The 25,969-nt window shown below is 39.2% G+C and overlaps 1 protein-coding gene across 1 annotated transcript in view; it reads right to left on the minus strand.

Annotated features, from left to right (window-relative positions):
- The window catches only part of PTPRM (protein tyrosine phosphatase receptor type M), a 509,987-nt gene that overhangs the window by 137,005 nt on the left and 347,013 nt on the right, over positions 1 to 25,969 (minus strand). The window contains exon 16 of the mRNA XM_075706282.1: positions 22,367 to 22,396. Within this exon, the coding sequence (XP_075562397.1) occupies positions 22,367 to 22,396 (30 nt within the window). The remainder of the gene's footprint in view (positions 1 to 22,366; positions 22,397 to 25,969) is intronic.

Consider the following 25,969-nt stretch of genomic DNA (forward strand, 5'->3'; position numbering starts at 1 on the left):
TAAGTACATGCCATTAACACAGCGGAGTGTAGGAAGAGACCTATTTCCACAAAACAAACATTCTAAATAAAGTACCCAAAGGTTCTTCCATGGACTGGAGTTCCACATTGACTCTCACAGATGGAAGAGGCAGGTAGGTATCAGCTGCAGCAGTCCTTCCTGCCTATGCTATTTTCAGAACGAGTAGGCAAGAAACAACTCCTCTGCTACAACCACAACAAATAAACAAGGGCTAATAAATAACCATTGTTACTGCAGACAAGTCAAGGGATTCCTGTTCATAAAGCAGTTTGTGTATATTTTTTCTGTCATATTATGGCCTTGTAGTTCATAACAGAACAGATGGAAAGCATCCTACTCTTTGCTTTGTTACTTGCTAATAGGACAGGTGTTGACTGTGGTATTACATAAGTTTCTGAAACATCGCAAATTGATTTATTTTGGAGTTCTCTTCTTTTTGTTATACGTCTGCTGACATTCAACCCCACAATAAAATACTGTATTAAAAATTCAGTTTCCACTTGGCTGACATAAAAATACAAACATATTTGATGTGAAAATACCATTTACGCAACTGATCTTCAAACAATTAACTGTTTTCCAAGCAACAGAAAAAATAATCTCTGTGAAAACACACTGCAGCCATACCATATCACCAAGTATTGTGAATGTCTGCAAAGTAAAGTGAGGTGTTTAGCAAACAAAAAGGATAAGGAATGAGGGCTAAGTGTAGCTGGAAGATGAGATACAGCCACCTGACTTTAGAAATAGCCTTTTAACTGCCAACTGTATAATGAGAGTAAATATCAGGTGAACATGAATTCACTGACAGTTATTGAGAGAAAAATAGTTGGTGTCAAAACAAACCAGTACTACGAAATTGCCACGGTAGGCTGCTTTTCTTAATAACTTGTTCTAGCTGGATTCAGCTTTTCTGCAATTTAACATGTCTCTTCAGAAAGATGGTCTGTTTCTTTGCTAAAAGTAACCTACTGAAGAGCTGGCTGAATGCGAGGTTCGTTTGCAGTTCTGATTTGTTTATCTTAGATCTGTTTGGCATAATTGCATATGTGAGAGTAATCATTAGATGCCTGAAATAGTGCTGCATCTATTTGAATGGAGCAAAAAGGAAGAACCTTCATAAATAATAGTGAGGTACAGTATTGATAGTCAACAATTCTCTGTCCCTGGAGTCAATGCTCTTATATTTGGATGAAGATTGAGCATCGAATATGATAACTGCAGCATGTGCAAGCCACACATACATTAAAAATGAACAGCTGAAGGCTGAGGGACACATTTGGCTCAAAAATTTATTTATGTGAATAGCAGACAGAATGACGCTTCTAGCTTCACCTCTGATGTTCTTTGTGAAAAGTCATTCTTTTTAAAATCCTCAATGGAGTTTGTTCCAGAAATGCAGCCTTTTATACTGCTACATCAACTTAACTTCTGGAAGCTGATTCATCTATCACACTTTTAACCTTATTATCATGTGTAACTAAATAATGATCTGAATGCATTTTCTGAAAAACAACATCATCTTCAACTGCATGATCACTGAAAGGACTAAAGTACAGTGCTCTTTGCGTTCCTTATGGCTGTGCTGTTATTTACTTGGGAACTACTCATCCTTCTTGCTCCTCATTAAGTCATTTGCCACCTGAAAATGTCACAAGAATATGATTTTGTACCGTTATTGTTCCACGTCAACGTGAAAATACCATTTCCTTTAGCATTCTACATGCTGCCCAGAAATACAAAAAGATTTAGAGGCCTGGTTCAGTATAGAGTATCAGTATTCACATGCACATTTCTGGCAAAATTTGCTACAAAATTATGGGTTGGTTTAATGCTATGGAATAGAAAAATGGCAGCTGCTGCTGCTACAATAAAGGGTAGCAAAAATTCCAGCTGTGGATATGCAATCCCTCTTTCAGTGTAATACAAAAAGTGATAGTTCCTGTGAGTAAATGCAATGTGCAACTTTGGCTTGCTTCTCTCTAATCTCATGTTTTCAGCTACTTAACTTTCTTCAGGATAGAAAAAAATAGATGCCTAATGCACCACTCCCACAAACAAAAGTATCCATGGAATAATTAATGAAAGCTGTGTAATTTCTTTTTTCTATTTGTGAATCAACCCGTAATTTCAATCTCTTCTGATTTCTGTATAAACATTTATTTTTAGCTTCAGAGATGAAAAGCTGACAGGCTTGGTAAAGAGACATTCAAAAGAAATAAGGCACAGGAAAATTTTAATAGCTATTAAATATAAGCGTAAAAATGCCATCTGTATATAAACTTCAAGACGCTTATAGGAAGAAAAAAATACAGCTGATATGTTTAAATGTCTGTATTTCACTGGTAAATTAGCTACTGTAGGAAATTTTCCAGCATTAGTAATAAAAGATATGACACTGTCTTGTAGTGGAGCTGACTAGATGGTGAAGAAAACATAACGCTGTCCCATTCCCTTAGATTTGCAAAGGCAAAATGTAATAACAGAATGTCTTGTTGCATTATGTTACAGACTAAAACACCAAGAGCTGCAACTTCAAATTTGGGCCATCCTGAAGCTCCTGTGGACCTCTGCCACCTGTTTCTCCAAAGCTTTTTATGTCATATGGAAAAAGAGGAACTTAAGAGTATCACAGCAAGCCACAACAGGTGACAGGTCTCAAGTTCCCACTGTTGCTATCTCCATTTCAGCAATACTAGAAGAGTGACTGCCTGGCACAACGTTGTGAGAAGGTGTGTGGGCAAAGAGGAGAAGGATCCCAGTTACTTTTCCTCCTACAGCATACCTTTGCTGCTGTATCACCAAGAATGACAGTCCATGTGGTACCAGCTAATTATTTCTCTGGTCAAATGGATACTTGTGGGTGTTTGCTGTGAGGGAAATCTGTCAGTATCTGAGGCACTGTCAGCTGAGGATTTTCAATGCTTTTCCTTCTACTGAAAGTACTACCTCAGTCTCACCGATATTTTCTTTCTCTGGTTTGCCTCCCAGGACATTCATTTTCCCTAGTTGTTCCCTTTTGGGGCACATTTGTCCCTTGATAAAGCATACAGCTGTCTCCAAGCTCATGGCTAAACTGAGGAACCCAGGAATGCTCATTAGCCGCAGCAGCCAGGTGCGTGCCCTGACTTCATCCTGACTCTCAGGTGAAACTGAGAACGATCACCCCAAAGACCAGCGGGGTTGATTTCCTGGCAGATCCAAGTTCACCAACATACTCAAGAAACTAGCCTGTATGGTAGTGGCCACCTGTCTTGCAATGGAGTTTCTGCAGGAGGGACTCAGTGGCCAAGGACACAGTGGCCTTCCAGGATGTCAGCGGGATGACATGGCCCGTTGGCTGTTATTAGTTCACAGCCATTTGTCTCATGTCTTGCTCTCTGGTGTCTATGTGCTGCTTCAGTTGTCTCCTGCAGTAAAGCTGGTAAACTGTAAATGCCTTACGTCTTGAGACTTGTAACAAACAGAATTAAACCCCCCTGAAGCACCCCAGCACAAGCTTCCAAATTTTCTGCTCAAAAAGTTGTGTTGAATTACAAGACAGCAATGTGAAGAGCTGAATGGCTTTTTTTTTTTAAAGATCATGCAGACATTGCCTGATCTAAAAGAAGTATAAACAAAAGGAAGGGGAAAGCTTGTTCGAAGATGAGGTCAGAGCAGGCCATGTGCTCTTCTGCAGTAAAATTGTATAGCTTGTTGCATCGTCTTAAACCCACAAAAAGCCCATTTCAGAATGGGAGAGTGAACATAACCCACACTGCATTACTTCTGTAATAACCTGCAATAATGATGTTATTAGAAAAAGTCACAGGACTAAATTAACCCCTTTAATTTTGAAAGCTGGTGTACATGGATTATCATCAAAACGTTGGCAACTAGATGTTAGTAAGACTTCACCCAGAAGTCTCAAATTTTCCTCTTCAAAGCTTGACAAAAAGCCACAGCTCAAAATCAACAAATGGGAAACACTCAAAGGAGGCACTTATTTACTAGTTCTTGGGACAAAAAACTGAGGAGGTTTATTGGGCAATGCACATGTACATGCACACCTACAGAGCTTCAGATTACAGCTTGCATAGGGGAACAGAGGTATGAAATACCTGACATTAGTACTCTGGCACTTCGTTTCCTTCACTTCAGGTACATCCTCAAATGATATAAAAATAGACTAGCATTACTTTCTGACGTGACTAAGGGTCTTTAGTTTTGATCTACATACAACTGCATTAATAATAGATTAAGGGTTGCTATCAAAGCATGATCACATGCTCCAGAAGGAAGAAACTACAAAGTACAGCTGTCAAATCACTCTTGCTAGCTAAAGCAAGGGCAAACTAACCGTATCTGAACTTCTAGGACATTTGCTGGTCTATTCAACCCCTCTTTAACATTTCATTCTTGAGCAATGACTTGCATGCACATGATACAAACTAGTATTCTCCTTCTTACTGACCTTGGACAGGCAAGGAAAGAAAAGATTTTTTCTTTAAGGTGACATTATCATTGTAGGACATAATGCAATAAAACAACAGCTTGCAGAGAGTAGGAGGACCCATGGCATTAACATTTTGTTAGTTGATACTGAAGAAGTAGCATGTGACACAGGTTTATTTAGTGTCTCCATCCAATTCTTCAAGGATTACTCAATATTCAGTGGATGATGCCACACCAAAATGTATAAACTCTGAGTAACAATTTAACTATTTCTTGTTTCCTTGTAACTACACTGCTCTCTTAAATACACAACCTAGTCTGTCTGGCCTGTAAATGTTTTAAAAATAGCTCTTTTGGTTTACTGTCTGTCCTGGTTTTGGCTGGGATAGAGTTAATCTTCTTCCTAGTAGCAGGCATAGTGCTGTGGTTTGGATTTAGTATGAGAATAATGCTGATAACACACTGATGTTTCAGTTGTGGCTGAGTACTGCTTATGCTAGTCAAGGACTTTTCAGCTTCCCATGCTCTGCCAGGTACACAAGAAGCTGGGAGGGAGCACAGCCAGGACAGCTGACCCAAACTGCCCAAAGGGCTATTCCATATCATATGACAGCATGCTCAGTATATAAACTGGGGGGAGTTGGCTGGGGGACAGCGATTGCTGCTCAGGGACTGGCTGGGCATCAGTCAGTGGGTGGTGAGCAATTGCATTGTGCATCACTTGCTTTGTATATTCTATTATTATTGTTGTTATTATTATTATTATTATTATTGTTATTTTCTCTTCCTCTGCTGTCCTATTAAACTGTTTTTATCTCAACCCATTGGGTTTTACTTTTTTTTCCCTGATTCTCTCCCCCATCCCACTGGGGTGGGGAGGGTGAGCGAGTGGCTGTGTGGTGCTTAGTTGCTGCCTGGGGTTAAACTATGACACTGTCTGGTAAGCAACGGTCAGCAAAAGAAGCAACAAAAAAAGATACCCCGTTGCTGTCTTTCCTCAGAAAGGCAAAGCCATTCTACTGTAGCCCACTGTAACATCTGCAAAGCAGGCACTTCTCAACACCAAACAGAAACCAAGCACACAGAAGTTACTAAAATGACAACAAATGGCTAATACCCATGGAGATCCTTTTTGTCACAAACAGACAGGATCTGCACGAATATTTACGGTGAAGACCGCAACAGGAAAATCCTAGATCACAAATACTGTACAGGCTAATGAGATATGGGGAAGATCAAGACAGAGCAATTTAACTTTGAACTTTTGGTGACGAATCAGCAATCATGAACCAGGACAGTGACCATTCCTGCTGTGTTTTCATTCCTGATTAGTCACTCCAATATATATGCATTTCTTGGCTCTCACATAATGAAAGACAGGGCAGTCTTTCATTTGCAGCAAATTCACAAGTACCAAAATAACATCAAGTTACTTTTTATAGGGTTTTACAACTTTTTAGACCACTGCACTTCCTCACCCATATTAATAGATTTCAAGAAAGAGAACCGATTTGACTATAAAAGTCTATATTCTCCATGATTAGTCAAGTGCAAGAGATATATTATGAAAATCCTACACTATAAGTTTAGCCTAGATTTTCATTAGACTCTGACTCCTGCAGGACACAACAGGAAAAACTAGGCTCCCAAGAATGTTGCTGCTTGGGAACTGTCTGGGTATCGGTTGGCAGGTGGTGAGCAATTGCATTGTGCATCACTTGCTTTGTATATTATTATTATTATCATTATTATATTGTTATTATTATCATTACTATTTTACTTTATTTCAATTATTAAACTGTTCTTATCTCAACCCAGGAGTGTTTCTCACTCTTACTCCTCCAATTCTCTCCCCCATCCCATCGGGGCAGGGGGAGCGAGCGAGCGGCTGCGTGGTGCTGAGTTGCTGGCACGACAGATATTAATGGGATGAGCACTAGGACTGCAGTAGGCATTTCTTGTGGTACTAAAAAGCAGTGTGAGTTAAAAGGAAAGGGAAAATAAGTTTTAATATTTGGATCCTGTATTAAGGATGTGCATGGTCCTGCACATGGGTAAGGGCAACCCCAAACACAAATATGGGCTGGGCAGAGAATGGGGCGAGAACAGCCCTGATGAGAAGGACTGAGGGGTGTTGCTTGATGAGAAGCTCAACATGACCTGTCAGTGTGTGCTCGCAGCCCAGAAAGCCAACCGTATCCTGGGCTGCAACAAAAGTAGGCCAGTAGGTCGAGGGAGGTGATTCTCCCCCTCTACTCTGCTCTCATGAGACCCCACCTGGAGTACTGTGTCCAGCGCTGGGGCCCCCAGCATAAGAAGGACATGGACCTGTTGGAGATGGTCCAGAGGAGGGCCACGAAGATGATCAGAGGGCTGGGACAACTGTCCTATGAATGCAGGCTGAGAGAATTAGGGTTGTTCAGCCTCGAGAATAGAAGGCTGTGGGGGGACCTTATAGCAGCCTTCCAGTACCTGAAGGGGGCCTACAGGAAAGCTGGAGAGGGACTTTTTACAAGGGCATGTAGTGATAGGACAAGGGGTCCTTTAAACTCAAAGAGGGTAGATTTAGATTAGATATAAGGAAGAAATTCTTTACTCTGAGGGTGGTGAGGCACTGGACCAGGTTGCCCAGAGAAGTTGTGGATGCGCCATCCCTGGAAGTGTTCAAGGCCAGGCTGGATGGGGTTTTGAGCAACCCGGTCTAGTGGAAGGTGTTCCTGCCCACGGCAGGGGGGTTGGAACCAGATGATCTTTAAGGTCCCTTCCAACCCAAACCATTCTATGATTCTATGATTCTGTTCCTCTGTGAATAAGCAGAATGGCAGTTATATGCAGAATCCATAGCCAAAAGTGAAAGATGTGATTAACCAAGAGTAGCATATCTTGGAGTGCTCGTAGTGGACAGTAACCTTTTATTTATTGTTGAGGTTAATTTCCCTTTCTGAGGGTCACTAACTTGATCTTATTTGCTTGACTTACTGTTGATCTTCTTTAATCATAGCAAAAAACCTTTGTAAGTAATGCCTGTCTGAATGCAGCTAATTTAATCATATGACCTTTTCCATCTTATTTTCACCCTATGGCTATTGACTTCTTCTATCAGACAGCAAATGATTAGACTCTAAGTGGTATAGTGTGCTCAATTATTTTATTTATGCATTTCTGAAAATCATGAGATGCTAAATTATTGTATTATTCTGTTTTACTGTTTTCATACCTTTATCCAAGGAACTTACCACTGCAGTATCTGGGCTTTCAATAATGATTTTTTTGTGTGTGTGAAAAGAGTAATCCACATGCACAAGAGTTCAAGCAGTAAAGCTTGGATGCTGATTACTCCTACTGTGGGAAAGGAGGCAGCTCTGCAGCCACTGAAGTGTCAAAGCAGCTAGTGTCAGAGAAAACACTTTACACCTCCCCTGGTGCTTTTGCAAGGGCTACTCTTAAGAGAACATGTGTTTCTGCAAGTAGATGTGGCTAATCCTGTCTTAGCTGGTGATGTCTCCATCACTGATTTTCAGGTACTAATATTCCAACAACATATTTTCAGGCAGTGCTGGCTTTCTATTTAGAAACACAAAGAATGAATTTTCTCAATTCCAAGAGATGATGCAGGAAGCATGAAGTACTTCGTCTCTCCGATTATCAGACCTCCAATAGCCTTGATACCACTGCTTTGCAGCAGTTAATAGCAATCAAAATTTAATTAATGTGGAGAATATGGCACCCAAAGGTTTAAGAACTTTCATTAGCAAGCTGGTGGCAGAAAGCAGACCTCTTGATTCCCATGCTCTTTCCATAACCTATTTGGCAGCTTATTTAAAAAGCAATTGCTATTATCAGGTTTTTATGCCAGGAAGAAGCCTACAGGAAAGAAGTGAACACCGGGATTTCTGAAAGGATGACTTCAAAGGACTGCAAAGTTATAGTCCATTCTGGTGGGAAAGGTTTTGCAGAAGTATTAAAATTACAAAACCTCTGGAAATTCTGGGAAAATTGTAGCCCTACAAAGAGACTTCCACTGAACAGTCAAGTTTTTATCTGCCACCACAGCTCTATCAGTCACCAGTTAATTTCTCTTATATTGCATGGCAGCAGTCATGGCAATATTTAGAAGTAATCAAAACCTGCTTTAATCAGCTATTATTGGGATCTGAGAGAGGGCAATAAAGTTCGTGGTGACTTTATTGTCTTGCCAGAACTATATCTCTCTGTTTTAATAGCAAAATGTACAACTGGGCCACAGATAATTTTCATGAGTCAGTATGTAGGACAGAAAAATGCCCTTATGAAATCAAATCTACATTCTACCCATGTATGCCTTGCAGCATTACATATTTATATGAAACACAGTAAAACAACTAATTCATTACACAACAGAAGACAGTGATTTATTAGTCCTGTGTTGTGCTGTGAGAAAATCTGTAGTCTCTTGAATTTTAGTCTCATGTAGTTAGGTTTTGCAGCATCCTAGCAATTCTGCCCAGTTGAAAATAGCATCTGACCCCATGCAGAACACATTCCTCTACTCATCAGGCAGAGAAAAGATGGATCCCTATTCTTTAACCTTTAATTAGTACTTAGCTACATTATGCATGCTGAGGGCAAGATTAGCCATAAATGCTTCCAGGGGCACTGTACACTTACTAGTAACCTCTGCACCTAGAAAGTATGTATTTCACCCAGAACCAGCAAGTGGAAAAATATGTAGCAGAGAGGGTTGGACAGCATATAATTAAATTCGCTTTGCATATTAGGTGAGCGACTAAAGTACAAACCATTATTCTCTGTCTGCAAAGCAATTCCCAAGGTTGTTGCAGGCAGAAACACAGAGTATATGTCTTGCAATACTATGTATATGCTGCATATGACCAGTGAAAAATAGGCTTTTTGTTATGGCAAGGCTGAGACATCCAAATACGGGACCATATTCTGCAAGGTGCTGAAGTCAATGGGAATTGAGGGCATTCAGCACTTAAATGAATTCACACAGCAGGATATCAGAATGCTCCTTGCTTTAGATATTTTAGGCAATCAAATTTAAGTGGTTACGCTGAGTTTGTTTTACTCATTTGATGCTGGCTTTATCATTCCAAGATTTTAAAGCAGTGAAGCTTTCCACTGTCTAGTCAAATTACCAGATGTAAATATGACATTTTCTTTAAGGATATGATTTTAGGGAGCATGCTGATTTCACTACATTATACGGTGAGGGAAAAATGTATTTATCATTTTAAAAATCTCATCTAATACAAAGCAATCATATACCAAACAACTAAAGCAACATGTTCTACTGAATCTTTCTGTGTTTTTTTCATGGGTATGTCAGCACTTTGTAAATCTGAATACATCATCACAGACTCACATTCACTAACTTAAGCTATGAACGTTTTTTGTGAACAATACTTTCTACTTCTGGACTCCATGTCACTGAAAAGTCAACTAATAACGATGCTTAGAAATTAATTTATTTCAGGTATGCTATAACAACCATAATCAGCTATAAATCCTTTTGCCCTATTTGCATTTACTGAATTTGCCTTAATTATACTGCTGCCTAATTATGAAGCTCAGTCTAGAGGGGAACTTGCAAGAAGCAATGATGCAGAAAGCAGAGGACAGTTTATTCCACTTCATGGATTTACAACTTTCTACTGCTGCAAACTGTTTGGAACAGACTCTATTTGTGAGGTCATTAACATGTAAACAGTGTCACACTGAAGACGCATGGCAATGACCTACCATGCTAATGAAAAGTGATATTGAGTTTACTAATTCAGATAAGGGTACACAGATTGCCTTTTCTCTAACACGCAAAGGCCTGTCACAGAAATAAATGCATGGTCCTTGTTGCAATTAATTTGATTCTTGTTCTTTTAAGGCTTTACTTGTAGATTTAATTAAAGCTTTCATGCAGCACACACTTTCAGGAAGTATCTATGTTTAATGGCTTTTTCTCCTAAATTAAAGAAACGAGTGAAGGTTATGATTCAAAGAACAACAGGCAATCACAAAATGAAAAGCTATTCTTAATACAGTAAGCATTACCTTGTTTTGACATAAGTAAACATACAGTACCAGGGGTGTTGAAGTACACTTCTTATAATTAATGTTATATTGCAGCTTCCATGGTGACATCATTTTCAATCACTTAAGATAATTTTTTTCTTTTTTGAATGTAAAATATTGCATGCTAAATTTCAACCTGGAGGTGAAAATTTTTAAAGCCTTAGCAAAATCAATTTTTAGATAAGAAAAAATGAGCAAACAAAACCGGCTTCCTGTTTTCCCATGAAAATAAACAAACAATACCCAATGCAAAAAATTCTCATGTAGATGTGTAACAGTCTTTCCTTAATTTTACCATGTTGAATGTTCACGCAGAGTAAGTCTATCGAAGCAATAGCCATTTAGTAATGTGCAACCTGGCAAGGTTTGGGGGGTGGGGGGGGAGCTATAGGGGTAGCTTCTGTGAGAAGCTGCCAGAAGCTTCCCCCATGTCCAACAGAGCCAATGCCAGCCAGCTCCAAGACAGACCCACCGCTGGCCAAGGCCGAGCCCATCAGCAAAAGTGGTAGTGCCTCTGGGATAACATATTTAAGAGGAGGGAAAAAAACCCTGTACAATTGCAGCCAGAGAGAGGAGTGAGCATATGTGAGAGGAACAACTCTGCAGACACCAAGGCCAGTGAAGAAGGAGGGGCAGGAGGTGCTCCAGGCACCGGAGCAGAGATTCCCCTGCAGCCCCTGGTGCAGACCATGGTGAGGCAGCTGTGCCCCTGCAGCCCATGGAGGTCCACGGTGGAGCAGATATCCACCTGCAGCCCGGGGAGGGCCCCACGCCGGAGCAGGTGGATGTGCCCAAAGGAGGCTGTGACCCCATGGGAAGCCCACGTTGGAGCAGGCTCCTGGCAGGATCTGTGGAGCTGTGGAGAGAGGAGCCCACACTGGAGCGGGTTTGCTGGCAGGGCTTGTGACCCTGTGGGGGACCCATGCTGGAGCAGGGGAAGAGTGTGAGGAGTCCTCCCCCTGAGGAGGAAGGAGCGGCAGAGGCAACGTGTGATAAGCTGACCGCAACCCTCATTCCCTGTCCCCCTGCGCTGCTGGAGGGGAAGAGGTAGAGAAATTGGGAGTGAAGTTGAGCCTGGAGAGAAGGGATGTGTGGGGGGAAGATGTTTTTAAGATTTGGTTTTATTTCTCATTATCCTACTCTGATTTGATTGGTAATAAATTAAACTAATTTCCCCAAGTTGAATCTGTTTTGCCCATGATGGTAATTGCTGAGTCGCCTCCCTGTCCTTATCTCAACCAATGAGCCTTTTGTTATATTTTCTGTCCACTGTCCAGTTCAGGAGGGGAGTGATAGAGCGGCTTTGGTGGGCACCTGGTGTCCAGCCAGGGTCAACCCACCACAAGTAAATATCAAGAATAAAAAGAATTACAAAAAAAGGTTGCACAATAACAGAAGGATATTCTGATGTTCTCAGATTTGCCTCTCCTTCCCTTCTACAGGTTCTGAGGAGAGAGATGGGTAGGACGTGGGACAAGAACAAATTACTAGGCAGCCTGCATTAAGTCTCAGGAGACAAAGCAGAGCATAGAGAATGAAAATAAGGCAATTTTAAGGAAATATTTTTCAGGACAGGACAGACAATATAGTATCTGGGGGGGAGGAAAAGAGGCTAAAAAAAGGAGGAGTAAGCAAAGGGAGGAGCAGAGGAAGAAGAGAAACATGAAAAAGGAAATGGTCAGTAGAATAAGAAGGCAGGCTTAAGAGCTGGGCACACACATCAGTGTTGAAAGAGAAAAAGAAGCTGGAAGGAAGACAACAACAGTAGGATCTAAGGAGTAAGTTAGATAAGACCCTTTCTGCACAGAGAACTGGACAAGACACTTCCATGAATGCACAGTACTCTGGCCTCAAAATAGGTTTACAGTGCTTTGGGTTCCAACAAAAGGCAGCTGAAACTGCAGTAACCTATTCAGCAAAAAAATAAACCTATTCTTGCTGGGAGCCTGTATTAGGACTCAACATTGAACCGATGTACCTTGTTCTCCTTTTCATTTATTTTTCTTAAGCATACAGTAGGTAATCCCTATGGTTTACTAACATCCTTATGTGTAGTTCTTCTTTTCTTAGTTTAAAATATCTTCTATAATCTTAATGTGGAGAATATTAAAATGCAGACATAACTCTTCCCTATTTGGTAAGCAGAAAGTAAAGTTCTACTGCCAGTTACACCTGGATGTTACAGCTAAGGATCAGGGCCTTATTCTATGACTTGTCATAAACATGGCAATCTTACCTTCAAATCTCAGTAAATTACAAAGCATTCAGTATTTCATCTGCTTTTGAAAATACACTGTAAGCCATGAACCTGGTCCCTTTGAAGTGACCCTTCCATGGACAATTGCCAAATAGGACCACAAACTGCAAAATACATTCCATTATACCTAAAGCATAATCCAATACAAATCTTTAAGCAAACTAAAATCTATCTAGCCTACCTAAGCCATTACTTGCTGCAGCCAATATGCATGCATTATTACACCCAATGTAAACACATTGGCCAAATCCATACTGGAAGACCTACTTTTGGCTACTGACATCACCACACAGGAGGAAAACACACTATCACTTTGCAATGGGAGATGTGGAGTGGCGTAATTGCTCTAAACCAGCTGATCCTCTCATTCCTCTACATCTGTGAAATTCACAGGTTAGCAAATGCTTTGCTTTGCCTTTCCTTCAGACAAGCTAGAGATGCCCCTGGTAGCTCTAACGTGTCTTCATGATCAGAGGAATTGGGGAACGAGAAAGAAGGAGAGAAGCTAACACCCTCTGCAGGTGAACTGAGTATAATTTAGATACCCCTAGACATTTGGTTCAATGCCTCATTGATCTCAGATCAAATGCAGAAGTGGTCCTGAGCTTCAGCTGCTAAAAAGAAAAATAAATGTGCTTCTTATTGTTCACCGGCTCAGTACTCACAGGAGCAGGTAGTTCATGGCATGAGCCCTACAAAACTCTGCTCTGTTCCAACTACTGCCTCTTTTTATTTGGATCACTGCTGCTGTCTGGTTGGCTCAGGAACTAAACTAAAAGAATTATGCAAGACCTTTCTGACAGTCCTACAGATTTCTCTCTGTAGCATACACTAAAAGCTACAGTCTAATAATAATAATAATAGCAGTAATAATAAACCCTTTCTTGCACACTTGTAAATGAAATAGAGCCATGATTCTAATATCTGTAAGTCTTGTAAAAGATTGTCTTTTGCAACAGGGTGTCTGGGACTGATGAAATGCCAGGCTTTGCTGGATTTGTAAGCACACAGCACAGTCCGTTCCTCTATTTCCTTGCTTGATAAGTTTTTGTGAGGCTCAATTTCACAGCTGATGCAATCTTCCTAGCTACATTTTACATTTTGCCCTGAAATTAGGAAGGACCTTGATCAGATAGAATCCTTGCACAGACTCTCACAAATGGAGGCAGAAGGCCAGAGTGACCAGGAATGGCAGAAGAAAGCTATTGAGGTATGGTTCCTTATCCTTATGCCAGAGTTAGAGAATTCATTGCAGGAAAACAATGACCAAGAAAAATGACAGAAAGAAAATTTGGAAATGATGATTTTGGTCAGCTAGACACTGTGGAAAGCAAATGGCCACTGTTCTTCCCTCCAGGGATCTGGCAGTCTAGACTTTAAGGGAGCTCAAGGAATACTGTAGATAAGAAAGGAAATGAAAAGGAGAAGAAAGAAAATGAGCCAAGGTTAGAACATTTTCATTGTGAAATTAAGAGTAAACACTGACAGATGCTACCTTGAGGTGGATTATCATTAACCTGGCCATAACCCCTGCAGATAGGCTCAACAAAGGTATTTCAGCCAAGGCATCTCCCATGGGATTCAGGGGTTAGAGAAAAGATTACAGATAAAAAGCTCATAAAAAAAAAAAAAAAAGATAATCAGTCAATAGAAGTTATTGTAATACTAATGACTACAACACCTCTGTGCCCTGTGCTGACATCACTCAACAGACACGAATACCTCGTTATGGTTGTTCTTACCTGTATCACAGAAGTGATTAAGCCTGTGGTTTACTGGAGCAAAGAAGTCTTAGGCTAGATTCATCCTATGATTTCTTCTACGCATTTTTCTTTAAGCTTTTATCTGCTGCTTGTTCTCCTTGAATCCAGGAGAGATACAATGCAACATTCACCTTATTCCCTGTAGTCCCACCTTTTGCAGACATCTTGTGTTGATCAACTCAATATTTATAGAATCATAGAATTGTTTAGGTTGGAAAAGGCCTTTAAGATCACCAAGTCCAACTGTTAACCTAGCACTACCAAGCCCACCACTAAACCTTGTCCTTAAGTGCCACACCTACACGTCTTTTAAACACCTCCAGGGACGGTGACTCAACCACTTCCCTGGGCAGCCTGTTCCAATGCTTGATAACCCCTTCTGTGAAGAAATTTTTTGTAATATTCAATCTAAACCTCTCCTGGCACAACTTGAGGACATTTCCTCTTGTCTATTGCTTGTTACTTGGGAAAAAGAGACTGACACCCACCTCACTACAACCTCCTTTCAGGGAGTTGTAGAGAGCAATAAGGCCTCCCCTCAGCCTCCTATTCTCTGGGCTAAACAACCCCAGTTCCCTCAGCTGCTCCTCATAAGACCTGTGCTCCAGACCCTTCACCAGCTTTGTTGCCCTTCTCTGAACACGCTCCAGCACCTCAATGTCTTTCTTATAGTGAGGAGCCCAAAACTGAACACAGTATTCAAGGTGCGGCCTCACCAGTGTTGAGTACAGGGGCACGATCGCTTCCCTAGTTCTGCTGGCCACACTGTTTCTGATACAAGCCAGGATGCTCTTGTCCGCCTTGGCCACCTGGGCACACTGCTGGCTCATGTTCAGCCGGCTGTTGACCAGCACCCCCAGGTCCTTTTCGGCCAGGCAGCTTTCCAGCCACTCTTTCCCAAGCCTGTAGCGTTGCATGGGGTGGTTGTGACCCAAGTGCAGGACCTAGCACTTGGCCTTGTTGAACCTCATACAATTGGCCTCAGCCCATTGATCCAGCCTGTCCAGATCCCTCTGCAGAGCCTTCCTACCCTCAAGCAGATCGACACTCCCACCCAACTTGGTGTCATCTGCAAACTTACTGACAGTGCACTCGATCTCCTTGTCTAGCTCATCCAGTACTGAGCCCTGGGGATCACCACTTGTGACTGGCTGCCAACTGGATTTGATTAAGCCATTCTGAAAACTAACACTTCAACCTTTTCGAAAAAATACAGGCCTTTATCAACATAAATTATGAAGTGAGTTTTGGTCATAATATGCAGTATAGCTTCTTTACTGTTAACACATTTACAGTCACACAAAGTGTAATGGCAGGTTTTGGGTTTAGAGAAAATAAATCTCCAATGCCATTATCCCTCTTGTAGAATAAATACTAATACCAAAATAAGGAAAAACTCCCCTTTCTATTTGGATATTTAAAATGAAAGAATCTGAAGTCAGTTTTGAGCTATCTATGTATACAGAAATGCAATTTCAGAGTTAAAAACACGAATCGCACCTTTTTTCTGAGGGAAAAATCTTAAACAAAGTGAATGAAAATGATTGACCTTATACCCTCTTTGAAAGTCTAATTCAACAATGATGGTAGATAATGGCAAAATCTCAGTGCCTAGAATGACTGCTGTTTACAGTAAGCATGACTGATTTGTTAACCAACTGTTTTAGGAAGCTACAAACAATGTCAACAGGCTAACTGAGGAATTAATTCAACCCACAATTTGATAGAGAAGACAGTCCACCCTGGTCAACTGGTAGCATTAACTGAACAAGACTCAATACAGGACAGCAATACAAATCCTCAAATACAAAGGTAACTTCTTTAATACACATAGCTGTCCCTACCCTTTCTTCCCCTCACTAATGTATGCATTTTGTCTCAGTGTTATATATAATAAAGATAGGCTTTCAGGCTTTTCCTACAAGAGCATATGGAATCCACAATTTCTAAAAGCAATCTCAGTATTCAATTCAAATCCCTGTATATTAGTTTAGAAAAGCAAGACAAAGCTTTTATTAACGTGGAAAGAACCAAGACGTCTCTAGACTGCATAAGCATTTATTTTTCCTACAGTTACTTTGGTTCCCACACTAAATGTCTGGTACCTTCACAAAACAAACAGTGTAAACTGAAACTGCCCCTTTAAGGACAGAAAAATCTCTAAACCCCAGCTCATCTGCAAATTTACTGCTTGACACTGAGGGAGCAAGGACAGTAACTGAGTATGATTGTGTGACCAGAATAGCAATCAATCACTTCTGATACTTCACCTCACTCTCTCTGTAGTACCTGTTTATTTTGAAAAACCCAGACTTGCAGCACATTACAGATTATGGTTTCTCACTCAACACATCTGGGCTAACATGGTTTTGAAAAGTCTGGGTAACTTCAGAAATGACTACGGGTTTCCTATGTGCAGGTATTGGAAAAGTAACTTGGAGTGAGTATCTAAATATGCCCAGAAAAGATGAACTAAAGCAGAGCTATTCCTCCACATGAATGATCTGCACCTCAAGAAAGCTATTTCATGTAGTCAGATCACTGCTTTGGGGGCTCACATACTTCAGAAAGAGCTAATAAAATTTAAAAAAAAAAAAAAAAAGGATTTACTTACTGGTGGTCTGAGTGTTAAGGATTATTTACAATTTTTTCTACAGAGAAATGGGAGTGTAAGCCTTGGCTGTAAAGCAATACTTCTCCCAAGTAGTTAGTGATAGGATGAGAGGAAATGGGCTCAAGCTGCGCCAGGGGAGGTTTAGGTTGGATATTAGGAAAAATTTCTTCACGGAAAGGGTAGTCAAGCATTGGAACAGGCTGCCCAGAGAGGTGGTGGAGTCACCATCCCTGGGAGCGTTCAAAAAACGGGTAGACTTGGCACTGTGGGACATGGTTTAGTCTAGTCTACCCTTGATTGGTTTAGTGTGGACTTGGTAGTGTAGGTTAATGGTTGGACTGGATGATCTTAAAGGTCTTTTCCAACCTAAACGATTCTATGATTCTATGATTCTATAATACAATCAGATCCAAAAGAATCAGAAGACACAAGGAATCAATATAAGAAATAATGACTTCAGATATATTTTTAAAAATCGTGTTGTATTTTAATTAAAAATAAAATTCTAATTCTGAGATTGCTTAGTATCTCCGCATTAAAGCTAGATATCGTACCTCTGTACTCAAAGCATATGGCACATAGCCCACAAATGTATTTTTCAGTGATGACAATTTAGTACAACCATTGTTGTACAACTTGCCATTTTGGGTACTGCGTATTATCCAAAGTTTTCAATATGCTGGCATCCTAGATTTTGCCAGATGCAACAATCTCATGGGACATCCCCAAATCATTTAAGTCTAGCTTACAAGACAATTACAGAAATCCACGTTTATTTTGGGTTACATGATTCTATGATACAAGTCTATGTAACTATGCATATTTAAAGATTCAGAAGAGATCACAGGTGCAGTCTAACAGATCAAACACATCAAACAGTTCAAACACATTCATGTTTTTCTGTTCAGTGCTCTCCTCCTTCTGCAAGAGGCACTGATGAACTTTAGTTCCAGGGGCAGCTGCAGTTGAGAATACAGGACTGTTTCTAACCTCTCTCACCATTTTCAAATTACTACATAAGTTTTAAACATGATGACTGCACACTTCCTGGAATTATCTGGAAATCACTGTTAAGAGTTTTGACATCACTGATTTTTTGGAAATTTTATGACTCTGATTATTAGGGTCATTTTGCAAATCTGCTACCTTGTGCTTTCTGCCCTAAGTACTAGGTCAATTGCAATGGGATTGTGGAAATGTGCCACAAATTAAGTCTCTGTACAGAGCTCCAGAAGCCAGCAATGAGAATCTGCTACCAAAGCAAGAGACACAGAGATAACCAAACTGAGAACAGACTCCCAGGCTCCTGAGCTCAAGTCAGATATACAAGAAAAGTGTACTTCTACTGCGCCCCAAACTATCAAATTCTCATGAAAAGCAGGGTCCATTTTTATTCATATTTATTTGAAAAAGCTCAATGTTTACAGAATTAATTTTCTTGTAGGCGGAATTTTGCCCTCTTTGACTCATATACAAAGTACCAGACAACACGACCTCTAGTCCTACATAGTCCATTTTAGTAATGTTTCAACATTGTATTAGGCTTCTGGATTGAGATTTCCATACAGAGGATGTACCTGTGATGCACTTCTGTCCTAAGTCAAAGGATTAGATGATTAGTGCTGGGACAAACAATATCAGATTTCATACTATTAAGACCTCAACATGATTACTATTTTATAAGAATACTGGGCATTAATTGCCTCCTATTTCCCTATTTTGCCTTTCCCAAGTTGAAATGACTTGTGAAAAGGCACAAAAATAGAATAACATTATGCACCTAACTGCTGTGCAGCACCATTGTTGCATAAGTACTTAATTTCAATAATAATCATAACACACCATTTTGATACCAAGTTCAAACTGAGGGACAACATCAAAAGCTACCTGCACAACTTTGTATTTTAATTGGGCATACATCCTACTCATAGCAATGTAATGAAGTCTTTTCTTGAAAGCAACTTACCACAGCTACAATCTGTAACTATCTGCCCCAGAATTTGGGGTAAATTGAATTCCCCAAACTCTCTATCAGGTGCCAGTGTCTCGAGTAAACGCAGATGGTCCAAGCACTCATTCTGTTTGTCTGATGCTTGAATTTGCATGAATCTAGCTATGTTAGCTCTTGACTAATGATTAATGATCTCCAAGGGCAGGAGCTTTATCAAAATGAAGATCCAAAATATAAAAGTTAATGGCCATTGGTCAGCACAGTGGCATTCGTTGTCACCTGAACAACAGGCTTGTCTAGTTCATTTAACCATAATTACACAATAAACTACAAATGTACATTTCCTTCTCTGCCCAATGTTGCAGGGGTTTTGCCCATCAGAAAATGTGTCAGGAGAAAGCAGTCATGCCAGCATCGGCTGCCATGCTGAGAACACCAGTCATTACCAGTGTCACTAATGACACCGTCTCCATTCTTCTTTCTTCCCACTTGGAATTGACTGCAAAGTCAAAAGATCTGCTGCAGAGTTAATGAGCACTATTAAATTTGCTCTAATCTTAAGAACAAAAGAACTCATACAGGACTAATTATGGCCAGACAGAAAAAATCTGCTGCCTGACTGAGGTGAAAGGTAAAAAATGCACCAGTTCTTAGGAAAGCAAGAGTGGGAGGAAAGACACTGGCAGAGGCACTTAAGCCCATAAAAAGAAGTATAATTCTCAACAGCAGTACTCAACTTCTTTTCTGTAACGTCTCTTGACGGGCTAACTAGTAAACACAAGATAAAATGGAAATAATTCTCTGCCAAATATGCACAGCTGTAGGTCCACCTCTGATGATTCATCAGCAGCTCTAGGCATCTGCCAACTTTTTCTTTTTTAATTTTAATTTAGGATGGATCTAGAAGTGGCAGAGATTGCAGTCCACTAGGGAAAAGGAGCCCAGAGCACATAAGGAAAGCAGCACACAAGACAATAGTAACTATTTCAGTGCATAGATGCTTGCTTGGATGTTACAGCTTGCATTTACAATGACTAATCAGTAAATTTGAATATGATACTCAGTATAGAAGTGGTAAATTAGCAATGGCAGAGTACTTCAAATTATGTTTCTCAAAATACAGAACATTTTATAATCCATACCAACTTCCTCAGCTAAAAATAAAACTGTAATGAATTCTGCATTCATCTAAGATTTCCACCAATTTCAGTGAAATTGTGTGGTGCGTAAACAGGTGGAGAATTTGGTCCAAAATATTTCCTCCTACTGGGGGCCAATCTTGTCTGCTCTTTTCAGGGCTCTTACTTCCCTTCTTTCACCAGACAGGGAGCAAAACAATACAAGGTCAAGATCACACAATTTCTTTTGGAAGAGTTAATGTACCCAAACTACAAAGTTACTGAATTTGTATCACACTAACAAAAAGACAGATCTTTTCTTGAAGCTGCTGTGAGAGTATTCCAAATAATCAAGAGAAGCTCTATTCCATCCACTATTAATAGTCTCCATGATTGCAAAACTGGGGACAAAACCTATTTCTAAAACTTATAGAAACATTTCAATTCACATATTTTCCATTGTCAGTGGAAAAAGAGAAAAAAAGATCTAATCCAATTTCTTTGAATAATGAAACAGCGTTTCATTTAATGTTCCACTTGTTTCAATTTTGTTTTTTGACTGAGCCTTGAGACATGAATCATATTAAAATATTAATTTAAATATATTTACTTATTATGGCAACAACATAGTGTATGACTTACTATACTATACTCTTTCAACATTCTAAAACCAACTTTTAAATGGTCCCAAACTGAATTTTTTTTTTTTAAGGCCTATTTCATGGAAAACAGCGGTCTTTTCATCTGGGGAACAGAAACAAATTTTGATATACTGTATCTCTGGAAGAGATAATTTTTTCTGACCTTCACATTAATACAGTGCTTTAAAGAACAGTTTAAAAAAATTGCACTATATGTAAAGTGTCAAATAATGTAATATGAAATCTGAATTACCAAATAAATGAGCAGTTTCAATATATTCAGAAGTCTTAGGGAATTTCAGCTAAGAGGTTTAAATTTTAGTTGCTTTAATTCATTTGAAGCATGGTTCTGCTTACCAGGTTTTCAAGTTAAAAACATTTACTAATTTTTCCATAAATTCTATAAATGAATGTTTGATGCTTTTTCAAAATATTAATTGAAAAAAATTATTTAAAAGACTGAAGAGCAACTAAAAAGGAACACGAGAAACTTAATATTGTTTTTAAATAAAAACATTATTGAAATGTGTTCCTTTCAAGAGCATGCTACTACCATATGTACCTCAAAACTAGTACTACAGTCTAACTCATGCAACTAACACCCCACCTTCTGTAACTATATAGAAATATCTCCTAGTTGCCCATGACTTTTTAACCTGAGCTTTAAAGAAGATGGATATCTACTGGACGGCTGATTTTTGCTGATGGCCAAGAAGATTAAGCTTAAGATTAAGCTTAAATGCATCTCATTTTATGACTAAGCAAGACCCCTAATATTTTGCTAATCCAAAAACTATCATGTACTCCTTCTACCTGGAAAGCGAGAAAAGGTGAATAGCCTCAGAAAGGGATTTGCTGAATTCACAGAAGAACCCTTCTCATTCATCACCTGCTGACAGCAGGGAACGAAACAACGGCTTTGGGTAAATAAAGAATCATATAATGCTATTACTAAGGACTGTATCAAAATGAAAAGTTATTACTTACTCAAAGTTACGCTTCACCCTGCCCTCATTTTTTAGTGCGCCCTCCTTTGAAATTCATTCCAGTAATGGTAACTCATGATGTTTATGCATGATCATTATTCATGAAAAAGTAGTAATATGTACACAGCAACAAATGGAAATGCTTGTACATGTCTAACCAGTGCTATATATTCAACAGAACAAATGAAAAAGAAACCACTAAATAAATTTTAAAAATAGTTACTTAGGCATGAAAATTTCTCATAGACATGGTAGTCATATTTATACCTACTACTTTTCAATTAAGAAAATTTGATACATAATGATATTCAAAGGACTCTAATGCACAGTATGAGGCATAAGAAACTGCTATACAGCTACATATTTCATTACATTATTGGCCATGTTGTTTTTATCTTGGTAAAACTTTTACAAAGTTTTTTTATAAAGGAACTTTCAATATTAGCATTCACTACTTATGCATGGAACAACATGGCAGAAAGTGTGTCGCTGATGACAAAGAAGTTACTTACAGGTAGTAAGTGTAGGAGTGATAGCTTCTTCTGCCATGATGGTGGAAGGATTAGGCAGTGGTGGAAAAGATGAAATGGAAGGAAAGAAAAGCCAAATATTAATGTATGAAAAATCAAGATGAAACTGAGACCAGAACTGGTGACACAAATGAAAGGTAGCAAGAATGCATATCCGGGTATATCATGCAACATGTCTGGAACAGACAGATGACATATCCAATCTCCATAAAACTTTAAGCAATACAATATATAATGCATCTTCAACTGTTAAATCAAACCAGCTTAAAGTACACCTACTATCTAAGAATTTAAATATTTAATGTATATTTATCTCTGCATATACTACACATGCAAACACTCCCAATTAAAGTGATAAAACACCTCCGATTACACCTCAACTGCATTAGAAATAAGGATATGGAACTTCTAACATGGTGTTAGAAGTTTAACAATGCAGAATTTCAGAACATGTATTAAGTAGCTTCTCTTCCTGTCACAGCACTGTAGAATCTTTGGATATCCCTTCCTTTACTTAAATAAGTCAGTTCTGCCATTGACAGGACTAGAATGTGTTTCCAGAGGGGAAAAATCAATGGCCACAGCTTTTTAATATCTCAGATTTTTTAACAACCATTTAAATTCTGAAGAAAAATTACTTCTTGCCATGCAAATAAAAAGGCTATCCTTGCTGGCTAAAATGTTTTTGGTGGTATTTCCCCATGTGGCAGAGGCAAAAATAAGAACTGATCCTCTCTCTCTTTTATTTCTGCCCACGTGAATGTCACAAAGAACAAGTTGGAGACCTAACACCACCATCTTGAGAAATATGGACCCAGTCAGTCTTTCCTGCATCACCTCTTGCACAGCCAGATCCTCCACCCAGACACGCTCTGCATGAGCACTTCGTATAGAAGCCCTCCAGCTATGCTCTTCTGCTTTACATCTCTCCCTCCCTCAGTGATGAGGCCACTACAAGCGGGACTGCAACCCTCCAAAAGGGACATGGATTTCATATATTGTCTGCAATTAAAAAGAGGCTGGAGATCTTAAAACATCTCTGAGCATAACGCCAAGTAGCATTCGCATGTTGGTAAGATAAAAGACTGAAAGGAACCATGTAGGCATTTGTAATTTTTACAGCACATGCATACAGCCCTTTGACTACAGAGGAAACATGTAAACAGGCCTTGCAAAGGACTATAACTAACATTAACTTGCCTCTAGCTACATGCTTCAGGCACCCCTTTGAAAACTAGGCTTTCATCAAATTTTCTCTCTCATCTTCTTTGTGTGAAGATGCCGTTAGAAATATTTCCCAGTTTGTATTCCCATTTTTCTGATGCAGTATTGTTCAAACACAAGAGGCTAGATACTGAATATTTAATCACGTGGCACATCTGCACAAATGCACACCTGTTAAAGTTGAGTTTTAAAAGATATCTAAGAATAGAGTAAAGGGAAAGCTGCAAAACTGTTATACACTTCTTCCACCAGCACATACCCCATTGCCTTCAGTAAGGAGCACAGCATTAGGTTCTATCAGAACAGATCAACTTGCCTGCTCTATTAGCAATGGATTGTTTTCTGGTTCAGTCATAATTACATCTCCCCCTGCCCTTTTCAGAATTACTCATTCTCTCACTTTCATTTAGAATCTCATGACACTGCCAACCCTGTTTCTTGCCATATGTTGCCATGACAGAGATTTAATGTAATTAGTACAAATGTTCTCATACTTCTAAAAGACGCATAATAATTTGAGAAACAACAATAAATACAATTAATCAGTGAAGCACTGCTGGTGGTACTTATATGCAGAATTCTGCCAAATATGTTACAGAGATAAATTATTCCTTATGAAAGGAATGCTGAAAATCCAGGAGCTTTAATTTCTGTAAATGTCCCATTAAAAATTTGTATAAGATGAGAAAAATTAAAAGTCTCAAGCTCCAGTTATTTTTATATTGTTACAGTTGTGAGATTTTCCATATGAAAGTCCTTGAAAAAGAGCACTGTGTGTTTTGACTCTCAAGAATACCAGACACTGAAAAAAACAGGTAAAAAGAATAAATTAAAAACCTACAGAAACAGAAAGTTTTAGACTTGCAAGTCCTCAGGCCACATGCAAAAGCACCATTCATAACTGAAAAGATGTATCTTCTTTAAGAAGTATGGACAAGTTCCATTTTACTTCCTACATAATGTGTACAAACTTACTCTCTATGTATGAAAAGTCTTTTTCTGTTAAAGAAAGTGACCCAAAGATTTTTGCCAACCTTGGTTAAATTTTCTTCCGTGCATAGCTCTTCAGTCACTTCCTAGTAGATAGGTTATTTTACATCAATAAACTGTTTCCATGTATAGTGATAATATTAAGCAATTTTATATCATTCAGGACTCAAGACATAAATAAATTTCATAAATACCACTTGTAGAATAAGGCCCCACTATAAAATTTATCAAAACCAATGCAGCTGGCCACAGGAGGATTGCCCCACTAGAAGGGAAACTTCTGGAACTCTGTAATTACCCCAGTGATTTCTTTCATTGTCTCTCTTTTGTAGCTGGCCTAGAGGGAAAAACAAGGTTCAGGGGTAGCACTGGGAGAAGACTGGAGTTTTCCTTCAGCCCTATTATCTCGAATTTCTATGCTAACTGCTTGAAATTGTTGGCAAAGGTGTATAACTGAACAGCCTGATTTGCTATCAGGGAATGGGACCAATGCATTCCCAGCCCAGCTCCACCGAGTGCAAAAGCCTTCCTTATCCACTGCCAAGAACCAGGGTCTCTGAGTTAAACAGATGCCACAATTACATATGTTAGAAACTACTGGAAGGCTCATCCATAGAGACAGCTGAAAACAGAAACTAAAGCTAGGGAAAAGAAAATAACCTTTTTACAGAGAAATGCAATGATCAGAAAAACTCCGTTCTACAACTTGAAGCAGAAGCCAATGTAATTAAATTTTAATAACCATTTCCTTACTGCACTCCCACTGCAGCAGCAAGATGGTAGCCCTGAAAAAAACAGATGCCCCAAAGACATACATACTTTTAAGCAAACCTTGGACCAATAAATCTGATTTCTCAACTTCCGCATAATTTTTAAACTTAGCTGAAATAGAATGTAAAAGAAAAAAAAAAAAGGAAAAGAGAAAAGAATACAGCAGTAAGGTTCTGATTTTTCCAAGTCTTGATTTAATTGCTATTGCTTTTCCAAAGGTTGTGGGAACAGTTCTCTCATTTTCACTGCTCTATCTTAAGATGACCAAAAGGTGAACTTACTTGCTGCATTTTTTATTTTTTATTTTTTTATTTTTTTATTTTTTATAAACTCCTATGCAGGTATATCAAAGACTGGCAGAGATCAAGGGCCTTGCCTGAGATTTAATATTCAGGATCAGATTCAAAATCCACTTTATTGTGGAGCAATATTGTGGAAACACATGTATTGGTTTCTACTGACTTTGTGTTAACTCTTACGTGAGAGATTCAGAGCACAGCTGAGGAGAGGAAAGCCTACTGGCATTATTCTGACTTCACAGAGAAGAATAATCTCATTGATATGACCATGTTGGTATAAGGAATAGCTTGCAGGTTCCTA

Source organism: Pelecanus crispus, chromosome 2 (genome assembly GCF_030463565.1).
Source record: "Pelecanus crispus isolate bPelCri1 chromosome 2, bPelCri1.pri, whole genome shotgun sequence".
In the NCBI taxonomy this organism is placed as follows: Eukaryota; Metazoa; Chordata; class Aves; order Pelecaniformes; family Pelecanidae; genus Pelecanus; species Pelecanus crispus.